Below are 22,033 nucleotides of genomic sequence, written 5' to 3' on the forward strand. Positions count from 1 at the left end.
CCACGTTGTTCACAATGGCTCTGATGATAGAAGTTCGCTAATATTACTACAATTAGCATATTATAGTTGAATATGTTCTACTATTGCTAGCATAGGTTTACCCAATGACCTTATTAAGTACTGTCTCCTGCATTTTTTAGACCCGCTGTCGTCTTATAGCGATTGTCCTTAGATGCAGTAGCATTTAGAGCATTGTTAATAATAAATTAGTACAGTCACCTAAACGCGCATTACAATATCATTACTGCAGCTAGAATTTTATCGCTATCACTAATGTCATTAGCACTACTTATTCTTTCTCAATTAGTAATCACAGTTAAGACGCTATTTGTACTTTTTGCGTTTGAAATTCGCGCCTTGCATCTTTCGATGGGTCCCCCCCCCCCCCATATACAAAGGATATATAACAACGAAATAGAGTCAAGGTCCAAATAGTAAATGATTGATTCGCTCGCTTTGCTTACTATTGATTGATGAACTACGGATTGCTTAAAGAATGCCATGGACACTGTCGTTAAATTCGACTGTTGAATGTTTCACTAAAAGACAGAGAATATAAAAGAAAGAAAAAAAAAAAAAAAAAAAACGAACAAAAGGTAGAACGTGAATAAGAAGAGACGTTGGGGTACGGTTCAATTAAAGCTTTTCCGTTATTTTTGACGCTAACGCGGTTTTTTTGACGCTGCATTCGGGTATAGGAGTTTAGCATCGAGTTCCATTCCGCGATAACCGTTCGGCTGCCTCGTCATATAACAGCTTAACTAGGATACTAGCATCACTTTGTTTGATGTCAATTTGAGCTGGTTTTCCTACGTAATATCTTTTCTCGACTACCTACATTGTGATTCCGTACCAAATTGGAGCGTTCGATTTGCCTAAAAAAGCCAGAAGGCTAGAGTATATCATGTGCTTCATTTCATTTCCCATAAATCGTTTCTGGTTCGGGTGTGATCGCTACGGGCCGTATCCCGCTGATGTATGAAAGTGAGGTTTTTGTTTTGTATGCTGCCGGCACACTCTTACTACAAATTCTGCCCAAGATCATTCTTCATTCTACAAAAGGCGTGTACTATTGCACCATGGATTGCCATACGACCTAATCAGAAATCATGACCAGTTGTTTGGTTCTATGCTACCGTCATGACATGATTATACGGTCTAATTTTCTTCGTCGTTGCGATCGAACCCTATCTATTCATGCTCGCTATTCGTTAGTAAACTATTGTGTTTGACTGACTGACTGACTAACTGACTGACTGACTGTTTGTCTGCTGGGAGTTACTACACTTCAGTGCACTTTAAACAGCTACGATGGTCGGTATAAGTGTATATAAAGACACACACACACACACACACACACACACATACGCTCGCACGCGCACACACACACACGCGCACACACACACACACACACACACACACACACACACACGCACGCACGCACACGCACATACATATACACGTATTCGAAGTAAACCACCGTACCGGATTCTAAAAACTAAACTCTTATAACTGTCATGACTACACGTAGATGGAGTGGTACTTTCCCTTAAAGAGCAAGACAACTGAAAAGAACAGGAAAAACAAAGAAAGGAGGCATTGTTGTTGTGGTTGATGTAAAGTATCACAGTACCGCAGTTGCATGGCACCAAAACAGGCTTCATTCCACACCAAGTTCACCACATATGTCCAATGCGAAATCGATTTATATATATATATATATATATATATAGTTGATTGAGCTAGATAACTGTAACAAATTCGATTCCTCATTCAAATTGCCCGTGATTATCGTTGTCATTCATTACTACTATAATTTACGGTACTTTTTCATTGCATACGACGATTATCTATAAAATGGTACATTGTAATATTTCATTTTTATGCTTTTTAACGTAGATAAGCCGATGTGTCAGCCAGCGTCAAATAGTACAACAGATCCGATGACGCTTTGTTGACATAGTCTTGGTGTAGCTTCGCTCACTGATTGATTTGATTACTAATAGAAAGTTCTATTTTTAGCACAGTTTTTATTAGGTGTTATCCATTAGAATAGTTTTAATACAAGCGGAAACGGCCGTCACCATTGTGAACTTATTTTATACGGTTAGTGTTTTCACCACTGATTATAGATTAGTCAGATTAGTATGTTGTTACCGTTGAGATTACGATTGCCGCTACTGATCATTTTGGTAAGCATCTAACTGGTAGCAAATACGCCCTGCGGGCCCAGGCGCGCCACGGCATCTCATCAACGGAGAATCTATAAGATTCACTATGTTGGGCTTTTCCGGGCTATCCATTTAGTTCAATTCCATTTCTCGATGTTTCTGTTGTTCATTTTGAGCTCCCATTATCAAGCTCGGCTTTGAGCGCTTTCTTATGTTTAAGTTCTGCGATTTTTTGCAATACAGCGTTTTTAGATCAAGTGATTAATTCATAGTTTGAGCCAACAGCCTTTTTGGTAATCCGTCAACGGACTCGATAATATATACGATAGACGTATATATGGAGATACATCTTAGACTAGCTGCAGGCTTTTTTATTTTGCTCAAGCGATATTTACGTCAATTTAGTAAGTCACTCGATATTATATATGTGTATATATAATTCTTGCTTCTGTATCTAAACGGTTTACGATTAAATCTAGTTAGGACTGCATATCAGTGCAATCAAACATCAATTACTATGATAGCAGTTACTATATATCTGATACCAACTGATATGAATCTGATCTGATCTGATATCTGTCTAAACTGCCATGCTGAAGGAATGGCAATGCCTTTTGGCCTGTATCGAACCCTGTAAATTGCTTCATCAGTTCGCTATGTTGTTTGACATCTGGCACATCTGTCTGGTATCTGGTTATCCATCCAGAAATCAAAGATGGCGGTAACCATGATGATGATGATGATGATGATGATGATGGTGATGATGTTGATGGTGATGATGATGATGATGATGATGGTGATGGTGATGATGATGATGGTGGTGTTGATGACGGTGATGATGATGGCGTTGATGATGATGATTATGGTTTTATTTATTTCTAGCGTTTTAACCCTTATTAGCTTGTATTCGGGTTAAGGAATGGATTCAGTGAGTCAGTTCTATTTGGTTTTAAGTCTTGATTGAGACACATTGTTTTATTGGTGAAATGATCTTTAGTCTTAAGGTGAGTCCTACTTATCTCTACGATACGTGCTTAATACGTATGAACGTATCTCAACCTACATGAACAACAGCCAAGCTATTTCTCTTCACTTTGTTTGGTTAAGTTGACTCTAGTGGATCTTATAGGTTCTCAGTTGCTGTCTGCCGCTTAATGCTATCTTTTACAAGTGCTTGCTAACGTGGTGTTTTGTCCTATGTCCTTTATCTTTGGGGGCTGGGGCGATACATCAACAGACCTTCACGTGGGGCTCGGGCCCCGTCGAGGAGCTGCACGCGCACTCTTCGCTCGTCGAGGATGGCTCTTCGGGCTCTCTGTCCCAGGATGTCAAGAGGACCGGACAGATTCTGTGGATTCGTGGCCTTACGCGTCTCCAAACACAGGTAGGTGGCTTTGATTTTAACCTTCTTCAACCTTCTCCTATACAGCACCGCCCGAATCGGGAGATCCTTTTCTCATCACAAACACTCCTTAAGTCCCAAATTATCCCCAATACCACTCTAACCAACGTCCGGTAGATAATAAGCAACAATTGTTATCCATTGACCTTGTTAAGCGTTCAGTGAAACCACGAGACCATGATAGCATCATCCTCAGTGTTTTGATACAGGTCGAACAACCGACTAGGCGTCTCAGGCACTTATAATTTCTGTATATATACCAAGAGACGACTCGCCGGGATCGTTCACCTATTACTTTCGTTTTCACAACTGACGATTCTTTGGGGCCACGATTTTGTTTGCGACTATTTCCCAGCAACAATAGCCAACCAAGTACCTTTCATACCATCCCGCCCGGGGTATCATCGATTTCGTGTAACGGCTTCAAGTCAACAATGAGAACTATGCCGTACGTAACATCTTCATAAAAATTCCTCTGAGTCTCGCTTTCTCTCGCTATTTAGCGGTGGCTTTAGAGTCAAGATCTGTCCTGTTGTGCTTCGTTTCTACCTATATATAGGTTTGTCTTTACCTTTAAAGACGTCTACTTTGAGGTAATAGTAAATGATATGGCATATATCAAATTACTGCAGGGAAGTTATTAGATGAAGCCAAAGGATCCAGGACATCATCAGAAAGTATATTTTGCAACTAAAAAAATATATTTTTCGGCTTTTTCTCTCTAACCATATATATATATATATATATACCTAATGATGTAAACGACTACATTTCTCTCTATACGTGTACAAGAATCACGAATTCTGTCGTTCCTCGTTCGTAGCGTTGCGATGTTTCCCGGGCGGGTTAAGTACATCCACCTTTCAAATCCTACTGAGTGAATCATGTATCATCAGTATGTTACTAATAACTGTTGTTACTGTTATCAATTATTACCGTTTAACAACCAACCATCTTAATTACCAACGAATAAAATCCCCTTAAACGAATTCGATCCCCGTTTGCACTCTTAGACTAGTATCGCTGCACATATGTGTATTTTTTCGACAAACCACCGTATGTATTATACATACATAATATATACAATATTTATCTATGATTAAATGCCAGCCCGATTACATTTTTGGGCGTCGATACATTTTTTTTCTTCGCGATCGATCATAGCTTACTGTAGTCTGGTAACCCACAAATGAAACACCATGTGCAGAAAGACAATTTCGAATTTTAGTGAACCAGCGAGTCTAAAACCGTGTGCTTTGAGCGTTTCCTCTATACCTTTGCACTACACTCCTAAATTACTAATTGTTTGAATACAAAATCGAGAACACAAAACAACTAAAGCGTAGGAAGTTAGAGAGAATGTGTGTTCAGTCTTGCACAGGTCAGATCACGACAGAATCTGATCTGTCCACTAGTCATTTTGTCCACTTGGCACGGGAATGCTTCTATATAGTATTACTACTGCGTATATTCCTCACTAGCGGATTTCGCGACAAGCTAGCGCTGTTGTCCATTATCTAAACATGACGCTGGTACAAACCATCTGACGACGCACACATAATCAATGTTCCTTTTTGAAACATATTTTCACCATGGTGCCAAATATTGGCAAGTACAGCGGTAGAACCGCAGTGAATTTATCTGTTGACTGATCGACTTAAATGATTGGAAAACGATCTATCAGTCAACATAGCATATGGGGTATAAAAGTGTACCAGGGCAAAAATCCAGGGTTTTTCGTCATAAATGAGAATATATAATTATATCATTTTAGTTAGTTAAACAATCCCAATAATGATCGCGATTTTTCTCGCGCCGGAATAAACGTTAGTTCATTCTGGTGCCGCTGTATCTATTGTGTCTTGGTTGGTTAACGAAAAAGCACAACTGATCATAGAAAAGTATTAATTAATACCTAATGTACTATCGCACGCGCGAAAGTACAATAGGTATTATTTAGTATTATCATTGTAAACAATTGTTGGCACGGGCTGAGCAGTGAGGTACGAAACCATATTGGTCAATTGACTGATTATCTAAGTGATTGATTGATAAATGATTAGGCCGTACTGGACAATGCGAGCATTTTCTGTTGATTGTTCATACAGCTGTTTAATTAAATGCATATATTTTTTATAAGTTATGCCTTTTTCGCCAATCATTGACGCAGCTCTGTGTGCGCTCCTAGCGCCTAGTTCGGCGCAATGGCTGCACTCGATTGGTAGCACCTGTTCAAAGCCCGTTCATTACTTGACGTCTATCTATTGATGAACTATCTTTTACTATATAAAATAGCCACATTTCTATATACATATACATATATACTCTTAAAGTTACTAATTGTCTGCCGAATACGAGCGACAACACAACAAAAAGTAAAGCATACGAACACAGGGATAATGTGTGCCCAGACTCGTACAAATCAGGTCACGATAGAATCTGATCTATCTGCTAATCATTCTGTTCACTTGGCACGGGAATGCTTCTGAATAGTATTACTATTATGTGTATTCCTCATTGGCGAGTTTCACTACAGACTAGCGCTATTGTCGGTCCGTAAAAGGGACGCTATATATATAAATGTCTGCCCGCCTATGAGCAAACGCTTATCGACAACCTTTGAGATGCCATCGATCGCGTTGGCGTCTGTGTCAATAACATCGTTGCTACTATCTCCTCAGCAGCCGTCTCTCTCTTTTTCATCTCTCGTTTTCTCTCTCAGACGTATATATCTATATAACGGACACAAGTCAGACGTATGTGTTATCGGCAAATATACATCAATAAACAGAATTGATGCACTTGATCAATTAATGGGTCACCTTTTATTCGTTCACACTTTTTTCTCCGCTTTTTTTATTATGATTTTTCCCCGTGTTTGATTCGTGCGCCCGGGATTAATATGCCATTCGTCATTTTTTTCGCTCAGTGTTTGTAATACGAAATAAATTGATTACTTCTTGATTGATCTTGATAGGTAGATTTTTTTTTTAACTTAACAGTTAAATGCAAGTCTTCTCATCAAATATTTCTACAGTTTTTGCTTGGTAAACTGGTGCCTGGGCTACCGGTGCTCGGTGGTAATTTGTCGAAATAAGCTGGACTCATTCATGACTGATCATAATGGTGATGACGATGGCGACGATGGTGATTGATAATAATGATTATGACGGTGATGGTGACTGATGATAGGCACTTAACTTCTAATTCATTCACCCGGAGCTTTTTCTGTGATCCACTACAGTGACTGATTGGATTGATTAAAAGTTACGGCAACTTGCCCTGTAGCATGTCTCGTCTGCTCTTTATAGGGTATAAGTAGTATATGTTACTAATCACATATTGGCACACGACAACGCGATGATCCTTTTATGACTTATAATAGTGGCATACTTTTACCATGATCTTATTGCTATCATCTATATAGACCAAAGAAGCTCTCGCGTTTGCGACCCTCCTTATTACCGTCTTACCAAGAATCTACTCAAAAATTTGGAACCGGTAGAGACAAATGCGTTTGCTGAGTTAGTGTACCCGTAAGTATAAACTGACAATTTATGATGGTTTTTGAATCATTTGAGCTCATGCACTATTTTGTCAATTTGGTAGTCGATAGCTTGTCCTTACAAATCACTTGAGCGCAACTCAGCTATGGATTAACGGTTTGATGAAAAAAACAAAAATTATGGACCGAATGCTTCTTCGTTTTGAGGCACAGTAAAGGTGTCTACGGTAATTAATAGCCACTGCAGTAATTACACATTTATTGGGTGGTATGACCCGCGAGTAGTACGGTCGTCTAATTGTACAGTAAGCGAATTAGCGAAAACACATTTCTTGGTTTTATGTTGCCGTTGACGTTGTGCGATCTATCAACGATATCTATACGTATGACAATTACTTACAATCAACGACTTGTCTCTTGTCGCTCTCGAAGGCACTAGAGGGCTCAACTTCAGATCCCATCAGAATATAAACTCTTCATTCACCACGCCCGTTTCACCAACAGTCAGCCTCTTTCTGAACCTGAGACCCAAGACGAAGTAAGTCACAAATGCAAGTTTCATCCGATGCTGCTGCTGCTGCTGCTGCCAAAGAACGCAACTGCGAACTGCTCTACTTTGTTAGTCGCACGGACGATGAACGCCTGCCGTCATCTAATCTCTTGGCGTTGTTATCGCCGTCGATCTAACGGTTACCCTCCCATCCATCAGTCATCCATTGTCCCGGTAGCGTAAACCGGCGACCCTTTAGTGAGCGAGCGCCAGTCAGACACGTGCGCCTTGTCACGCATGCGGCGGCTATTCACGCGCGTGCATTATCCTCCTACGCGACTGCATCCTGTGCCTCGTGAACTTTACATTTTGGTATCTGCTCTGCTCTCTGAATCGTGACGATGCCTGATCGTCTTGTCTATTTTCGAAGATGAATGAAAACGACGACCAGTCAATAATTTCATTGATAGCGACCGATCCGATGACTACACAATCAATTATTCCAAACACTCATGCAAATATTCAACACTCACAGACATACTCAGCCCTTTATGAGAGCATACCTCGGGCTGACACGTGCTAGTAGGCCCTTATCAACAACATCACCGATACCCAGTATTCATGCAACATCTTCTACTATTATCCTTGACGTGATCTTAAAACCATTGAGTCCCCATGAATAAGCGCACAATGGGCCGTCCTTTTCCAGCTCTCCTCTGATGTGGCTAGGTTTGCCTGGCTGTGTTTTACTACGCTGACCATCTGTTCAAATATACAGTACTACCTGCTGGCAGACACGTTAGCAGTGTGCATTCTAACGGCCAGAACCATCCGGTGAAGTCGCTTCGCTTCTGACTAGCTACGTTTCGTTAGAGTCGGTTCATACGTTACGAGTGATATACAGCCGCGAACATACATACAAATACGTACACACACATGCACGCTTAGGTATATTAATAAAAATGCAGTCGCAATATTTTCTATCCGCAATCTTCTCCCCTCATCGCTTACCTGTCGTCTATGTCTCGACCTTTTTAGCTTGCCTATTTTGAACCTGTTTTTCCCTTGAGCGTCGTATAGGCTCAATGACGGCCTCTGCATGCGGACTCAAGTCACCGTGTCGATATCTTTATATTTGTAAAAACGGCTATTTGAAACATTCGGCAAATCACTGTTTCTCTTGGCTCACACGTGCGTAGACAACAAAATAGAAACCGGACCAAAAATGGCCAATTATAACGTTTATGTAGCTTCTCGTTATCGTATTAGCTAAACGTAAAGCGGATTATCGAATCGGAATCAAATTCTATCCGCGCATCCGTAGTTACTATGTGTTAGTTAAGTGAAATGGACATGTGATACGTAACACAGCAAGTAAGGAGAACGATTTGTTTGCGCTTCGTACTATTTCAATATTTATCCATTACATTTCTATATGCGTGAACCTTTCTTTATCTCGTTGATTCGAACGCATTTATTGCACAACAACCGTTGTTTCTACGTGGGTAACCAGTCGGCTTCTGTGTTATCGCCTACGCCTGATAACGTTATCTTACATTTCTATTCTCACTATTAGTAGGTCAACGACGAAACCGTGTGAAGTATTCGGTAATCATACGTATTATTCGTTACATTTTAAAATAGTATAAATGTTGATATGACTATGGTAGAACAGGACAAACTTTATAGTCGTATGATTTTATGTGCGATAAATTAGTTCTTTGTATTAAAGCGTATTGTTTATGAAGGACGTTGTTAAAACGATCTTAAACGTTAAGTGGGTGACCTGGGCCAATGGGTGGCAAGGTAGTGTTTGTAAGTTGGTCTAAGTAGTTTCTAATACATCGACACAAGTGGCGGGGCTAGAGACAATGGTCATATCACGTACCCCAGCTAGGGCATACAGACTGATATTATCGAAAGTGGACAATGCCTCGTTTATTATTATGCTTCGATACAAGACAGGTTTTTATTTATATTTCGCAATATAATACTTCCCAGTGTCCAGTCATATCTATAACTGTGTTAGCCGTTATCGGCGTATCTTGACCTAAACACGTACGGCGGCAGTTTACAATTGAAGTATTCACACTGATACAGGCGTGTTAATGTGACTCTTGCTGAGACTATTTCCTATCGGTATTTTACTCAGGAATAGACAAGAATGATACCATCTACGTCTGATAGCATTTGTGCCTGCCGCATGGCCAGTACTTTCCACGCCGTGAACGTCGTCGATATAACCGACGACGAAGACTCTATAGGACTATCAGATCTCTTATAATAGTCACACGCACGAATAACTATAGCAATACACGTGCAAAAACATACTCAATCTTACAGTCGATTACCTCCTAAGCAACCCCTCTGTTAAAACTACTGTGTTGCCGTTTACCGCCGTACTGTTGCAAAATTTAGTGTCGGCAGCTATTCAAACAGAGGCTCTCCGCCGAGTATATGTACTTTTTAATTGAATTAGTGCTTTCAGCGTCTAGTGATTTTTATCAGATTAGTACCATAGCATACCAAGGCACATAGAGACTCTACCGCAGAGCATACTGGACGTATATCACACACGCATGTCACTAATGTTTAAAGACGCAGGTACAAACCGAAAAATAGCTACGGTGTATCGCACTATCGTTATAAAAACGTACGTAAGGTCTGCACGCAGCACAGAGCAAAGATCATTTGCGCATTATTCTGTGTTACCTGCACGTACGCCCTACGGAACCGTGTCGACACCTATAAACCGACGCTTGACAGGTAGAAAAAATCACTTGTGAATTTGTTGTGTATGTCGTGTCGTCTGCTAAATTCGTTATGTTTACATGAGACACGATATTTCGCATATGTCGAAAAAGTTTAAAGTAGTCACGCAAGCACACGTTATTAAGGGAGCGACATGCCTGTAGTATAAATATAAAGCAAAAAAATTCGATCGTAGTGTATTACGGCACAGTACTGTAAGCACAGCTGCTCTGGATTGTTTCATACGATCGATTATTACTCATATAATTCACTCTGCTCTCGACCAAGTTCCATTTTTAATTATTCAAAAAAAGATTTATTTTTACTATTACACTATGTATTGCAGTAGAGATGTACAGTACTTCGAAACTCGGGGTTAATCACTACGGGAAGGGCCGGGGGTAGCATTACTCTCAATGTACCGTGGGGCAATTATATTCGTGTTACAGCTTAAAACTGAATGTCATGAAAGGTCTCAATTTTGGCAGACATCGTTTAAAGCCGAAGTTTTGTGCCATTTGAAATTAGCTAAGTAAAGGTCAGTTCAAAAATAGAAAATGTATTTCCGGCGTGTATTTTTAGCACTGAAGTGGAATTGCTAAGCATGTTTGCTATAAGATTGTGTTGCATATTTGCGGTGTGCCACGTGTGCACAACAACTCAACACATGTGAGCAAAAAAAGGGGGTAGTAGACAGAAATTCAGGTCAAGTAGGACTGGAAGGTCCCGACTAGACACGTGCAAACAAACTAACGCGATGTTGTACTTGCAGATTTGTTAATAAAGCTATCCGTATATATAATCGTTCCTATTCTAACACAGGTTATGTAAAAATTTGACTTTCCTTGTATATTCATTATCTGTGAAAGGCCTAGTAAAGCAGTGAGTATAGGTGAAGCATATCTATTCTTTGATATAGGCTGACAGCTTTCTAGGTCTCGGAAAGTCGCTTGGCGTCTAGTTTGGATTTTTTTTCAGTAGACGCACGCATAGACCGAGAGGAGCCTGCCTGCTGTGTTGGATTCAAAGCAAGTGTAACTTGCTGCCTACCGAATAATTCAATTTGCCCATGATGATAATCATCATGAATAAACCCCGAATTTGCTAAAGAAAACCCAGTCCAGCTTGGATGTCGCATGTTGTCATAATCAATGTCGCTATAAATGGCGACCATAAGCCATGAGCTAAGTTCGACACTGATAGAAAATACGATTACGTGGGCCTGGACTATACTATTGATGTGATATGACTTACGTTTTGTCATGTTGGAATCACATTCAATCTGGATGGTTTATTCGATTTGTTCGACTTTAACAAGTTCAACTATCTGTCGTGTTTGTACATAGTCGACAGATGTTTTCAGCGACCGAATTTTAATGCTAAAAAAAAGAGACGTCGTATATACATATATATATAATTTACTCGTAGATTCATTATTGCCATTTGCTTTGTTCGACTGACTTCGAATGAGCAAACTGCCGAGTCTCTTTTGAACGTACATCTTTTCAAGCAGCAACATACGCTTTTAGGTAAAATCTGACAAAATCAACAAGCTGCCGCCATCTTTACACAAATTTCAACTCGTAGCGCTAATGTTAATATTGTTGCGTTATTAGAAAAGAATATTTCGCTTACTATAATGCCCCATGTGTAATTTTTTGACGTTTTACCCAGTTGTACTTAGATGTATATACATATATATGTATGTATGTATATATATATGGTCGTTTCACTATTTGTACAGTTTTTGTTGCTGTCTTTGACGTTCAATTGTTGACTTAGTTTTTTGACATTTTTCTAGTGTTATTGACAGCACGAAAAACAAAATGTTGACGTTCAATCGTTTTCTCCTAAACTTACTTCCACCCTGGACTAATCTTCGATTGGAGTGGTCTTACGAAAACTAACGAATGCCGTTGTTGCAATTTGGTTGAATGTGATAAGTACACGCCATCTTTGTCTGATGATGTAATATGAATTTGGCAATCGTCTCCGTGGTCCTTATTAATGTCGGGTTGCAAGGAGACCGCCTACCGCAGTCACTGACGTGATTACCAAAACACTGTGACTCTATTATGCTCTTGTTTCTTTAACCTAACTGCTTGTTCCTGCCTGAAACTGTGAGGACTGACGGTGGATTAATAGACCTACTGACCAAGCAATTGACCGATTGATTCGACAGAAATTAACTTAGCGTGGTAACTGATGGCCACTTGCGTGTTTCTTACCCCATTGTGTGAAAACACTTGTGTGCAATGCAGTACAACAGATACCCTCATAATAACCGTTGTCCGGCGGCTGTCGCCTTCCTGAAAAGCCCCAAAGCCGATAAACAGACCGATTGGCTACTTGCAGAACTTTAGGCGGAGACGTCCAACAGCTTTGGAAGTTGACGCTGGTGTCGCCCGCACCTTGCCCGAGCATGAACTGTGTGTGATCTTACGTCGCGCCGCAGCTAGGTGCGTGCTCCGGTAACGGTATTCATACGTTATCCCGTTGAGAAACGTTAACAATGATGCTCAATTGTCACATTGTCGTTGCACCAGGGCTCCAACCCAGAGATCTGCCCCGGGGGCATCCCGCCCGAGCATCAGGGCTCTCGAGGCTCCGTGGGCTCACTCGGCAGGTCGCAGAACCCCTTCTGACGCCAGGAGTCGATTCCTTTTGCTGATGCCGACTCGGCGACATCGTCTGCTATCCGAGTCTGAAGATATCCAAACACGGCTCTACCGCACAGCCGCTAACCGCTTCTTGAGTCGCCTCCTGAGTGAGTTATAAGATTGGCAACAAATCGACAGCTACCAAGGATTAGCGGTTGTTAATCATGAAAGCAGCTATGTAGGCAAGGGTAAAACGGAACAGGGCCAACGGCAAAAAAATCCTATTATGAGTTTTAGTTTTCTGAACAACAAATATAATAGATTTGCTCGTCGCGACAATTAGAGATTATCAATGGCTGCGCATCGCTTGGTCAGAGCTTTTCGGCAAATCGGAATCGACTGCGATCGAGAAAACTGCAAAGGACATACATTGACGTAATTATTGTTGTCTAATACGACAGTTACATTGATCATAATCACGATAACATGGACAAAGCGAGTGATTTGTTAAAATATTATGATTGATTTGACTTATTAAAAGCATTAAGGGTCAGCATTCTTTAGCGCACTGTATCGTTTGTATATGGTGACTTGCCGGGAGCTTCTCTAGCTAGATCAGTTCGGATCTACGACACATCAATCAGTGCGTATCTTACGTATTGAGTTTAAAGAATAATCATTCTATATACATAGCGCATAATAGATTCGGTTTCTTCGAGCTAAAGGGAACTAATGGTAATTTAGGAGGAGGTCCACTAATTCAACTTTTGAACAGCGAGAAGATTAAGAAAGTACTCCGTCTACAAGTATACACAAAATAGCATTTTCATAGTCGGAGCCTTACTATGTTTTACTACGGCCATTAGTTAATGTTCAGGCGCGTATCTGAGCCATTTCCAGGGTTTCTGATAAGTCCCTCGTACTACGACTGACCTAGTTACACAATACACGAGTTATACACACAGATTCACAGAATAACACAAACTTCGGAACACATAAGATCTGTCGAACTATTATACTAACTGATGAATTCTCATCGTATCAAGCTGCCAGTGTAAATATTATAGGAACGAAAACAGATGTAGTTGTCCATAGAGCGTCACTCAATTGACGGCTACAAGATAAATACTTACATTTACCTCGTGCGCTAGGGCATCGTAATATCAACAACAACATAGTGATGGTGAAGATGCGTCGTTCTGCTGTGCGTCATGTTATTGTGCCTAGTACACTCACGCCTCTTACGGAGACAGGTCTCGAAAAATTAGATCTTATGACACTTACTAACTCTTCTTATTATTGTTATTATCTAAGTATTGCGAACATTAGGCATTAGGGAATCGGACGATGTTTCTAATGCTAAGGATGCCACTGATTGTACTTATTATAACTATGATAATGACGGTGATGATGACGACGACGACGATGATGACGATGATGATTATGATGATTATGATGATGATGATGATGGTGATGATAATTACGACTATGATGACGATTATGACGACGATGATGATGATGGTTATGATGATGATGATGACGATGACAATAATTATGCTGTTATTATTGTTATTACTAGCATGATGTTACGGCTGTTAGTGAAATAAAAAAGTACGGTAAATAAATTTAATGATAATTGAGTTATATGCCAAGCGTAATTGTCTACTACGGCGTCTATTTCGCTGCCCCTATAACGTCCTGATCCGTCCATATCCTTCCTAATTTGCGTGCTTTCATTAACGTTGCGTATCGGCAACATTCACTCTACACACATACCTTTGAAAAGATCGTAATAATACCTATTTATACGAACGACATTGTTTGTTGGGGCCGTGTTGCCGGTACTAATGCAGACAATACAAATGTACACAAATTTCTTCATGGTCAACGCATCTGTCTATATAATTGGGCACAGCAGACGAACACGAAATTATAATAATACTGTTTTGCATATTTTACACATAAACTTGACATTGTCGTATCCACATAGAACATTGTTAGAGCTTGAGCTAGTTGTAGCCAGGGAAAATGCCGCCTATTTTTGCGCAACGATGCACTGCCTCTTCCGACTGTATTCCAAATCGCGATCATTCTCACTGTTCCATCTTGCACATAGTTCTTGCTTCTAATTTTTTTATACTTCTTTATATGTCGATGTCGAGTTCGCTAGCCCCGCTAATGTGAAGTTTTTTAGCAATTTGCCCCACACTTTACGGAGGCCCAGATCAAGAAAATGTGACCAGATAGTCTGCGCTGGCACGTGAGGAATGCCTATGTTAGTCATTTAGAACCTCAATTATGCAGCCAATACGCTATCAAGAGGGAATTCGTGTGAAGTCTTGAGCATATTTTGCCTAAACTGATTAACTGTACATGTGTCATTAGATAAAAATAGGAACAATAGTATCAGATCGTTTTCACTCAACCGGATGAGCGATGGTGGTTCTTGGAGTGAGCGGAAATACGGGTAGACCTACGGCAACAGTAGAGGAATCGTAGAACGTGTCATCACTATTGAACACCTTTGTCCGTCTAGTATGAAGAGTATCTCGTTTTAATTTTGGCTGGATTTAGACCTTTGTTCAATTTTAATTAGCGAACCGGCCTGGGTGCGTCAAAAGCCTGTGGTCCTATACAGACGTTATTGAGCCAACTTCTCAAAGATCAGGTATAAATTTTGTTAATTCGTGTTAATATATTTTACTAGAAATAGGTAAAAGACTATACAAATATAAATCACTTCATTCTATTGCTACTTTTTGTACTGTCGAGCCATTTGTGCAGACTCAGTTATAATGTCCCTTTTTACCAAAATAAATTTCCCTATTGTTTTCCGTCTGACCAAAACCAGTCTACATCCACGTTTCAAGGTGAATAACATTGTATCATCGATATGTCCGTAATGCACTATAGTTAATGCTAGACTAGATCACGTGTATGCGATAATTTCTGCTTATTTTGACTGTGGCATCAAACGTTGTTCCTATAAAACAGGAGCCCACACAAATTATCGCTGGCAGACATACTCCGCTATGGATGCTGCACTGTTCACGTAGTCCGTACATGTCCTGTAAAGCTCTATTCATTCGCTGTGCCACTTTTCATATATATCTATATATATATATAGGTTTCTCTTTGATATGTTGATCTCTGATCGAATGTCAGATTCATCATGTATTGGAAAAGAAAAAGGAGTGATTCATGAAAATTCGTTTTCTTTCATAGGCCCGTTTTAGATATTTTTGATTTGATAGAATTATAAAGTGAAAATTATGTTTAGAAAGAAGAGAAAACACAAGAACATCGCGTTGCTCAGCTCTGCCGTTTCGTTCTATATTGCTTTTTGGCGGATGTCATAGGACCATTTAAGGCTTGTCTGCGCCGTGGTGCTCCATTTGTACAGGCGGTGGCTTATTTTCTGTCCCGTTGATGATGCTATTAGCGGTCGCGACAACCACCTGTCAAGTAAAGCTCTCTCTCTCTCTCTCTCTCTCTCTCTCTTCCAAGTCGTAAATTACCGTGTTGATTAACCATGAATTTTATAAAACCGTACTATATATAATGTGCATAACCCGAGCTAAACTGCATGCAATACGATGGTTTGGTTTGATGGTATTAACTCATTCGAACTGATAGTAAATTTCGATATCCCGTCCCTCTTGTAGCTACTTCCATACTCCCGCTATCTGCTACTTCTTCTTTTTCCATCTATTTTTGACCCCCATCCTTTCCACTGTCGCTTTGTATTCACACGCGAAAACAATTTAGGCTTGTACTTGTACATACTTTAAATGATATTATTGTCTATGAAATCCCTGTTTGTTCAACGTTCTGCCCTACACAACCCACAACTATCATTTGATTTGGTAACCATACAGTGCAGAAAATTTCCTCCCATAAAGCCTCGTGTTCGAAACCTTTTCTGGTGCATTTGGCTATGCGTGAGATGCGTGTCCAAGGCCTTTTCGACGTTAGAAAAAGAGCGCCGGCCGCGGCCATTTTCGTAGTAGTGTACATTTGAAGGGATCTTCCGACTGTCGTAGCTCACTCCGCGACTGCGTTCGCCGTACAATAACCGCTAGCAATCAACGCTCCGCACTGTTTGTGGCTCCTTTACATATTGTCACAACGTCTTTGTTGGTAAACACATCAGTAAATGCGACTGTCCCGGACATGATAGTTGACTAGCGGCTTGATTTATATATATATATATATATATATATTGCACCGTGGACTTATTTTTTGATTATTCTTTGTAGTTGATACGTTATTGGTATGATAATACATGTGCTATGTAAAGGTTCCAAGTCGGGATAGCTAGTATCAAAATGAATTTTTTCTGGTTCGCACCGAACTCGCATTCTAATTTTCTTCTTTTCTTTTTACTAATCAATCAATTCCTTGACCAGAATTGTATGCTACCTATTGGCTGATCGATATACCTATCAATTGTCGTTGATTGTAACAATGCTAATGATTATTATGCCGACGATTATAAATTCTATCATTTGTGACCGTGACCTGAACAATTTGCCATCGGCTTTGCAAAATCCGACTGCCGCAGAGCCACGCGACACTTCTTTCTTCTTTTAGAGATCTGCACAACTGGCTGGTTCGCAAGAATTTCCTAACCCCGTCCATCCTAATCTGATGATATGATGATGCAATGGCAATGATGATAGACTGCCGCGCTGCCACGCGTTTTTACCTCCAAATTTTCCCCTTGTCCGTGTTTCTGCTTTCTCTCGCAAAGCAATGACGATTGAAAAGTTCATAACAGAACACATATTTTGCAACTGCCGTCGTACGGCCCAAAAACACTGCTAAACAAAGCAATTTCACTATTCAATATATTTGTACACGATAGAATTTTACCTGTACGCAATGTATGAGATGCATAGATATTTTGTCAAGACACTCAGGTAGATGCGGCTTGGCAGCGTTTTGGCAGTGTTTTTGACTCGTTTAAAGTCTCTAAACCCTTCCCTCGTCCCGTACCCTAGTATATGGACCCAGCGAATATATTGAGAAAGGGAGAGGGAACAAAAATACTTTGCTATGGACTGATTGATACCTATAACTCATTGACTGATCACTCACTAAAACTAAAAGAAATTCGTAGACGCTCTCCGACTGGCCCCTCACCCTCCCGCTACAACCCCGTGAATATTAGTTATCTAACGGTCAATATCTCCTCTCCCTTCCACGGCAGCTTCGAGTAGTGAGGGCGTTCAAAAGCACCCTTGAGGACATGGAAGATAAGCGTAGTGTACACAGCGCCCACTCTCTGCACAGCTTACGCAGCTCGAGATCGCATCCTAAACAGCTGAGCTCGATAGCTGCTGATCAAGAGGAATACTTCCACGACGTGAGCCACACGACGAGCCTGAACGCTGGCTCGCAGTCACCTATTCCTGCTGCTGCTGCTGCTGGTCATCATAATAATAATAATAACCAAGGGGGCAAATCCTACGTGGACAAAGCAAGCTCGCCGGTGACCAGTCCGTTACAATCGCCACAAGCGATCATCTACCCAACCGGGTATCGGCCGACCTCTGCTGTGGCTGTGACTGGGGAGGCATCATCACCAGCGACCACTGAAAGTCCTGCGGTTCCGCCAACGGGGTTACCAGTTAAAGTACCGCCGCTACTACCGCTACGCCATAGTACAGGACTTAGTAATAATAACAGTAATGGGCGGCTTAACCATGTTGCCTCTTATTCGCCGCCTCCAGTTAACAATAATAATAACAACAACAACAATAATCCAACCTTAAGCGGTGGCGGCGGCACCACCGTCCTGGCAGCAACGCAATCGCCAACATCTCCCTCGGGCGCCAGCTCGGGCTCGTCGAGCTCACTGTCGTCGACGGGGTCCGATCGCGGGCTGGGCTGCGGACCAGTTACGTCTCCGCTATCGCAAGGCTACCACCTGCTCACGGAGCCCGCCAACGGCAGTCAGACGCCGCCCAACGGGGCCTCGAAGCTACATGAGACCAGCATTTGACTGTGACTATGATCACACCCACAGAAACAACAGGAAACGTAAATTAGATCATCAAGCCAGTGTTGACTGTAACAGCAACGACGACGACGACGACAACAACAACAGCAGCAACGAGCATCACACACTGTGTACACATTCAGGATGTCGTGAATATGTAGCCCTTTAATGGATCGAAACGTAACGATCTAATAGCCATTTTATTATTAAGGCTGAAAGCGTGTTCTCTGACGAAGCCAATCTCTCCCCACGCGCCCAGAAATCTCGGTACTGTGGTGTCGTGATGTTGTGGTCGTATCAGTATTTCACACGGTCTACCAACAACACTGGCGAGATAAAGTAAGAACCGGCGGTACTAACTGAAAAACAAGCTTCAATATATATCTGTATATACCCTTTTGTTATATATACATATATAACAGGAGGAGTGACGCTTTCTCCATGCACTGCAGCCACCTGTCTCTAGATTTAGCGGGGAAAGAAGAGGAGGATAGCGACATACTACGTACATGCCTATTAGCAACAATGGCTAGGTCAGTTCTCACTGGCGCTTTTGCCAGCCTCGCAGTGGTTGAAGGCTTGTGGTGGGGTTCGCGCCGACCGTGGTTAAAAAGCCGAACCTCGACGAAAATCGACGGAAACATACTTGGAAAATGTGCGATGAAGACTCAGTACTAGCACACAGCTCCCAGCTCTGTCCTTGTCTGGCTATTGGTAAGTGTCGTCGCACAAAACAAGCGTATGTCAGTCAGGTCACATATGTGTATGTGTGTATTTCTTCGCAGTCTGGAGCAGGGTGCATTAGCCTGCTAGCTCCATACTAAGCCACAGTGTTGTTGTTGTGAGCTAAGCAGCGGCGTACTTCTCTCCCTACCCTTGGGGAAGAGCGTGGATTGCCGCGCCTGCAAACCCTCCGCAATAAACTGTTTGCTCACTGACCGAACGACAAACGAACCATACAGATGACGATACGGCGATATACTAAATAACTAATGATAATATTAACAGGACGACGGAAAGCAAATTCTGGGGAGAAGTTTCTTTGTTACGAATGAACGACAAAGCAACTTGACTTCACGTTTCACTATTTTGCAGAATGCTGATAAAAACTAGATAACAATAGTAATAGTGAACCAGTAAACAAACGAATCCAGCATTAATAATAAAGCAAAGAAGATGGCTAAATAACTCAGAAGCACGCAAGTAAGATCAAGCGACACGCACCTTTCTGTGTATGATCTGTGCGGCGGAGACAGGATATTGGAAGATCAAGACAATAAAAATGAAAAAAGGATGAAGAATAGAAAAGGCAGCGGACGCATCATTACCTAATCTTCATCGTGTGCCTTTGGGAATATGTACACACCGATTTGAAAAACCTTCAACTGTCGTTCATCTGACTTCGACAAGAGCGCTTCTTTAAGATTGAACAACCTGCTGATGAGCGGGGACTCAATCTAACATCGATCACAACGATCTAAAGTCAATGCTAGTTAGAAAAAATATAACTAGTAGGCGAGAGAGAGAGAGAGAGAGAGAGAGGAAGAGACAAGCGACATTGAATCAATTACGGTCCACAAGAGATCATCTGGACAACTACAGAGGTTCAGACGAAGCTCAAGCGAACATGTTAACTAACAGACGACTATCGTACAACGTAAATTATCAATCTATCAATAAGCCATCACCAACTTGTTTCTTAGTCCCTCAGCAGCTACAGCGGGTCTCTCTTCCATCCATTCGCCTTTACCTACTTCCCTACAATCAGTTCTTCTACATATTTTGTGTCGTGAAAAAAAGTGAAGGAAACAGAAGTTTTGGGAGTTGCTCAGTGCTTCCGTTGCCCCACACAAGCCCAGCCTTCATGCATCACAGCACCTTAGGCCAACGCTGAAGCAATGAACCAAGGAGCCTGCTACCTAATCCTCCATCAATATCCGCTGCTATAATATTAACCTTCGCAACAGGTGGTACATCGCCTAACCTGATCTTTGAGCAGCTATCCACTGACCGCAGCTGTTTACAAACGGTCGGCTGTGGGGTTCATCTGGAATCATGCGAACTACGCCCCTGTCATCGCCCAACCCGAATAACAAACATGTACTATATTTGTGTATGTAGTGAGTGCTTGGTGGTGCCGAGGTGCGAATAACCTATTCGCGCTTCGTACCATTGCGTGATTTGTGATTCTGCCGCCGCTTTGTCTAAACGCGATCTCGACAGGTGCATTTGTCTTTAACGCCAAGCTCTACAATGATTGTGGTACTAATATTAGTAAACGAAAACGGAAAGAATACAAACAGCAACCACTGTAAATCTGCAAATACTACGAGCAATTGATGACGAACGGCGATGTTGATGGTATTGAACAACGTTACAACCGGCCAACAACTGTGAACCTAATACAGTTAGTATTAATACTTCCATTACCAGACTCCTTAACATGATGATGACGCCTATCATCTGATACCCAACTAACTTACCCAAGCTCGAGGTCACGTCCCAGCCAGCCCGCCAGCCGAGAAAAACAAGCACCCCCTGTACTAAAGTAATATCGATTTCAATATGAACAACGTATATATTTATATAATGCAAGCAAACAATGTTAACATGGTCATTGTGATCGCATGTTGTGGGGGTGTTGAGCCCAAACGAAACACTGATGAACATTGCCGAGTATCGATAAAAAAAAAAGGAACACGATCGTCGGTTTCTTTCGTTTAGTAAGTCCAATACTGCATCAGTAATGATCGTGAAATGACGAAAAAGGAGAGATGACATAAAAATACGTTTGTGTAGCTCAGTGGCTTGTGACTAAACGAGCGCCTTGCTTCACTGCCGACCTTAACCTTATTGCACTTGGCCCACCTCTCAGACTGTCCTGCTCTTAAAAGTAGGTTTTCGCAAATTTGCTAAACTCCGTGGAACGTTAAGTTAGCTGACAGAGTAGGCGAAGTACAACTCGCCCTCGTCATTGAGTTGTGTTGTTACAAACAACAATGCCCGTACATATATAAAGACATATAGCGTACAAAGAGATCTATTAGTAACAATTAGATCACGTTGAAAAATCACTTCAGAAGAAAAGTGACTCAGCAAAGCGTGACGTA

General features: G+C 41.3%; 1 protein-coding gene and 1 long non-coding RNA gene across 14 annotated transcripts in view; one reads left to right on the forward strand and one right to left on the reverse strand.

The window, feature by feature from the left end:
* LOC111258903 (uncharacterized) overlaps positions 1-8,876 on the reverse strand; it is a 23,357-nt gene extending 14,481 nt beyond the window's left edge. Inside the window, exon 1 of one of the 4 annotated variants that reach the window (XR_002679275.2) lies at positions 7,479-8,876. This is a non-coding gene — a long non-coding RNA (uncharacterized LOC111258903). The remainder of the gene's footprint in view (positions 1-7,478) is intronic. The other 3 variants (XR_002679276.2, XR_015310355.1, XR_002679277.2) reach the window with 3 other exon arrangements.
* PMCA (plasma membrane calcium-transporting ATPase 3) overlaps positions 1-22,033 on the forward strand; it is a 79,184-nt gene that overhangs the window by 21,631 nt on the left and 35,520 nt on the right. For 4 of the 10 annotated variants that reach the window (XM_086967626.1, XM_022830462.2, XM_086967625.1 and 1 more), the window contains 2 exons: positions 3,409-3,555; positions 18,132-21,626. In XM_086967626.1, coding sequence (XP_086823752.1) covers positions 3,409-3,555; positions 18,132-18,926 — 942 coding nt within the window. In that variant the 3' untranslated portion in view covers positions 18,927-21,626. The other 6 variants (XR_002679267.2, XR_002679268.2, XM_022830464.2 and 3 more) reach the window with 3 other exon arrangements.

The sequence above is a fragment of the Varroa jacobsoni genome, unplaced genomic scaffold (assembly GCF_002532875.2).
Source record: "Varroa jacobsoni isolate VJ856 unplaced genomic scaffold, vjacob_1.0 scaffold_275, whole genome shotgun sequence".
In the NCBI taxonomy this organism is placed as follows: domain Eukaryota; kingdom Metazoa; phylum Arthropoda; class Arachnida; order Mesostigmata; family Varroidae; genus Varroa; species Varroa jacobsoni.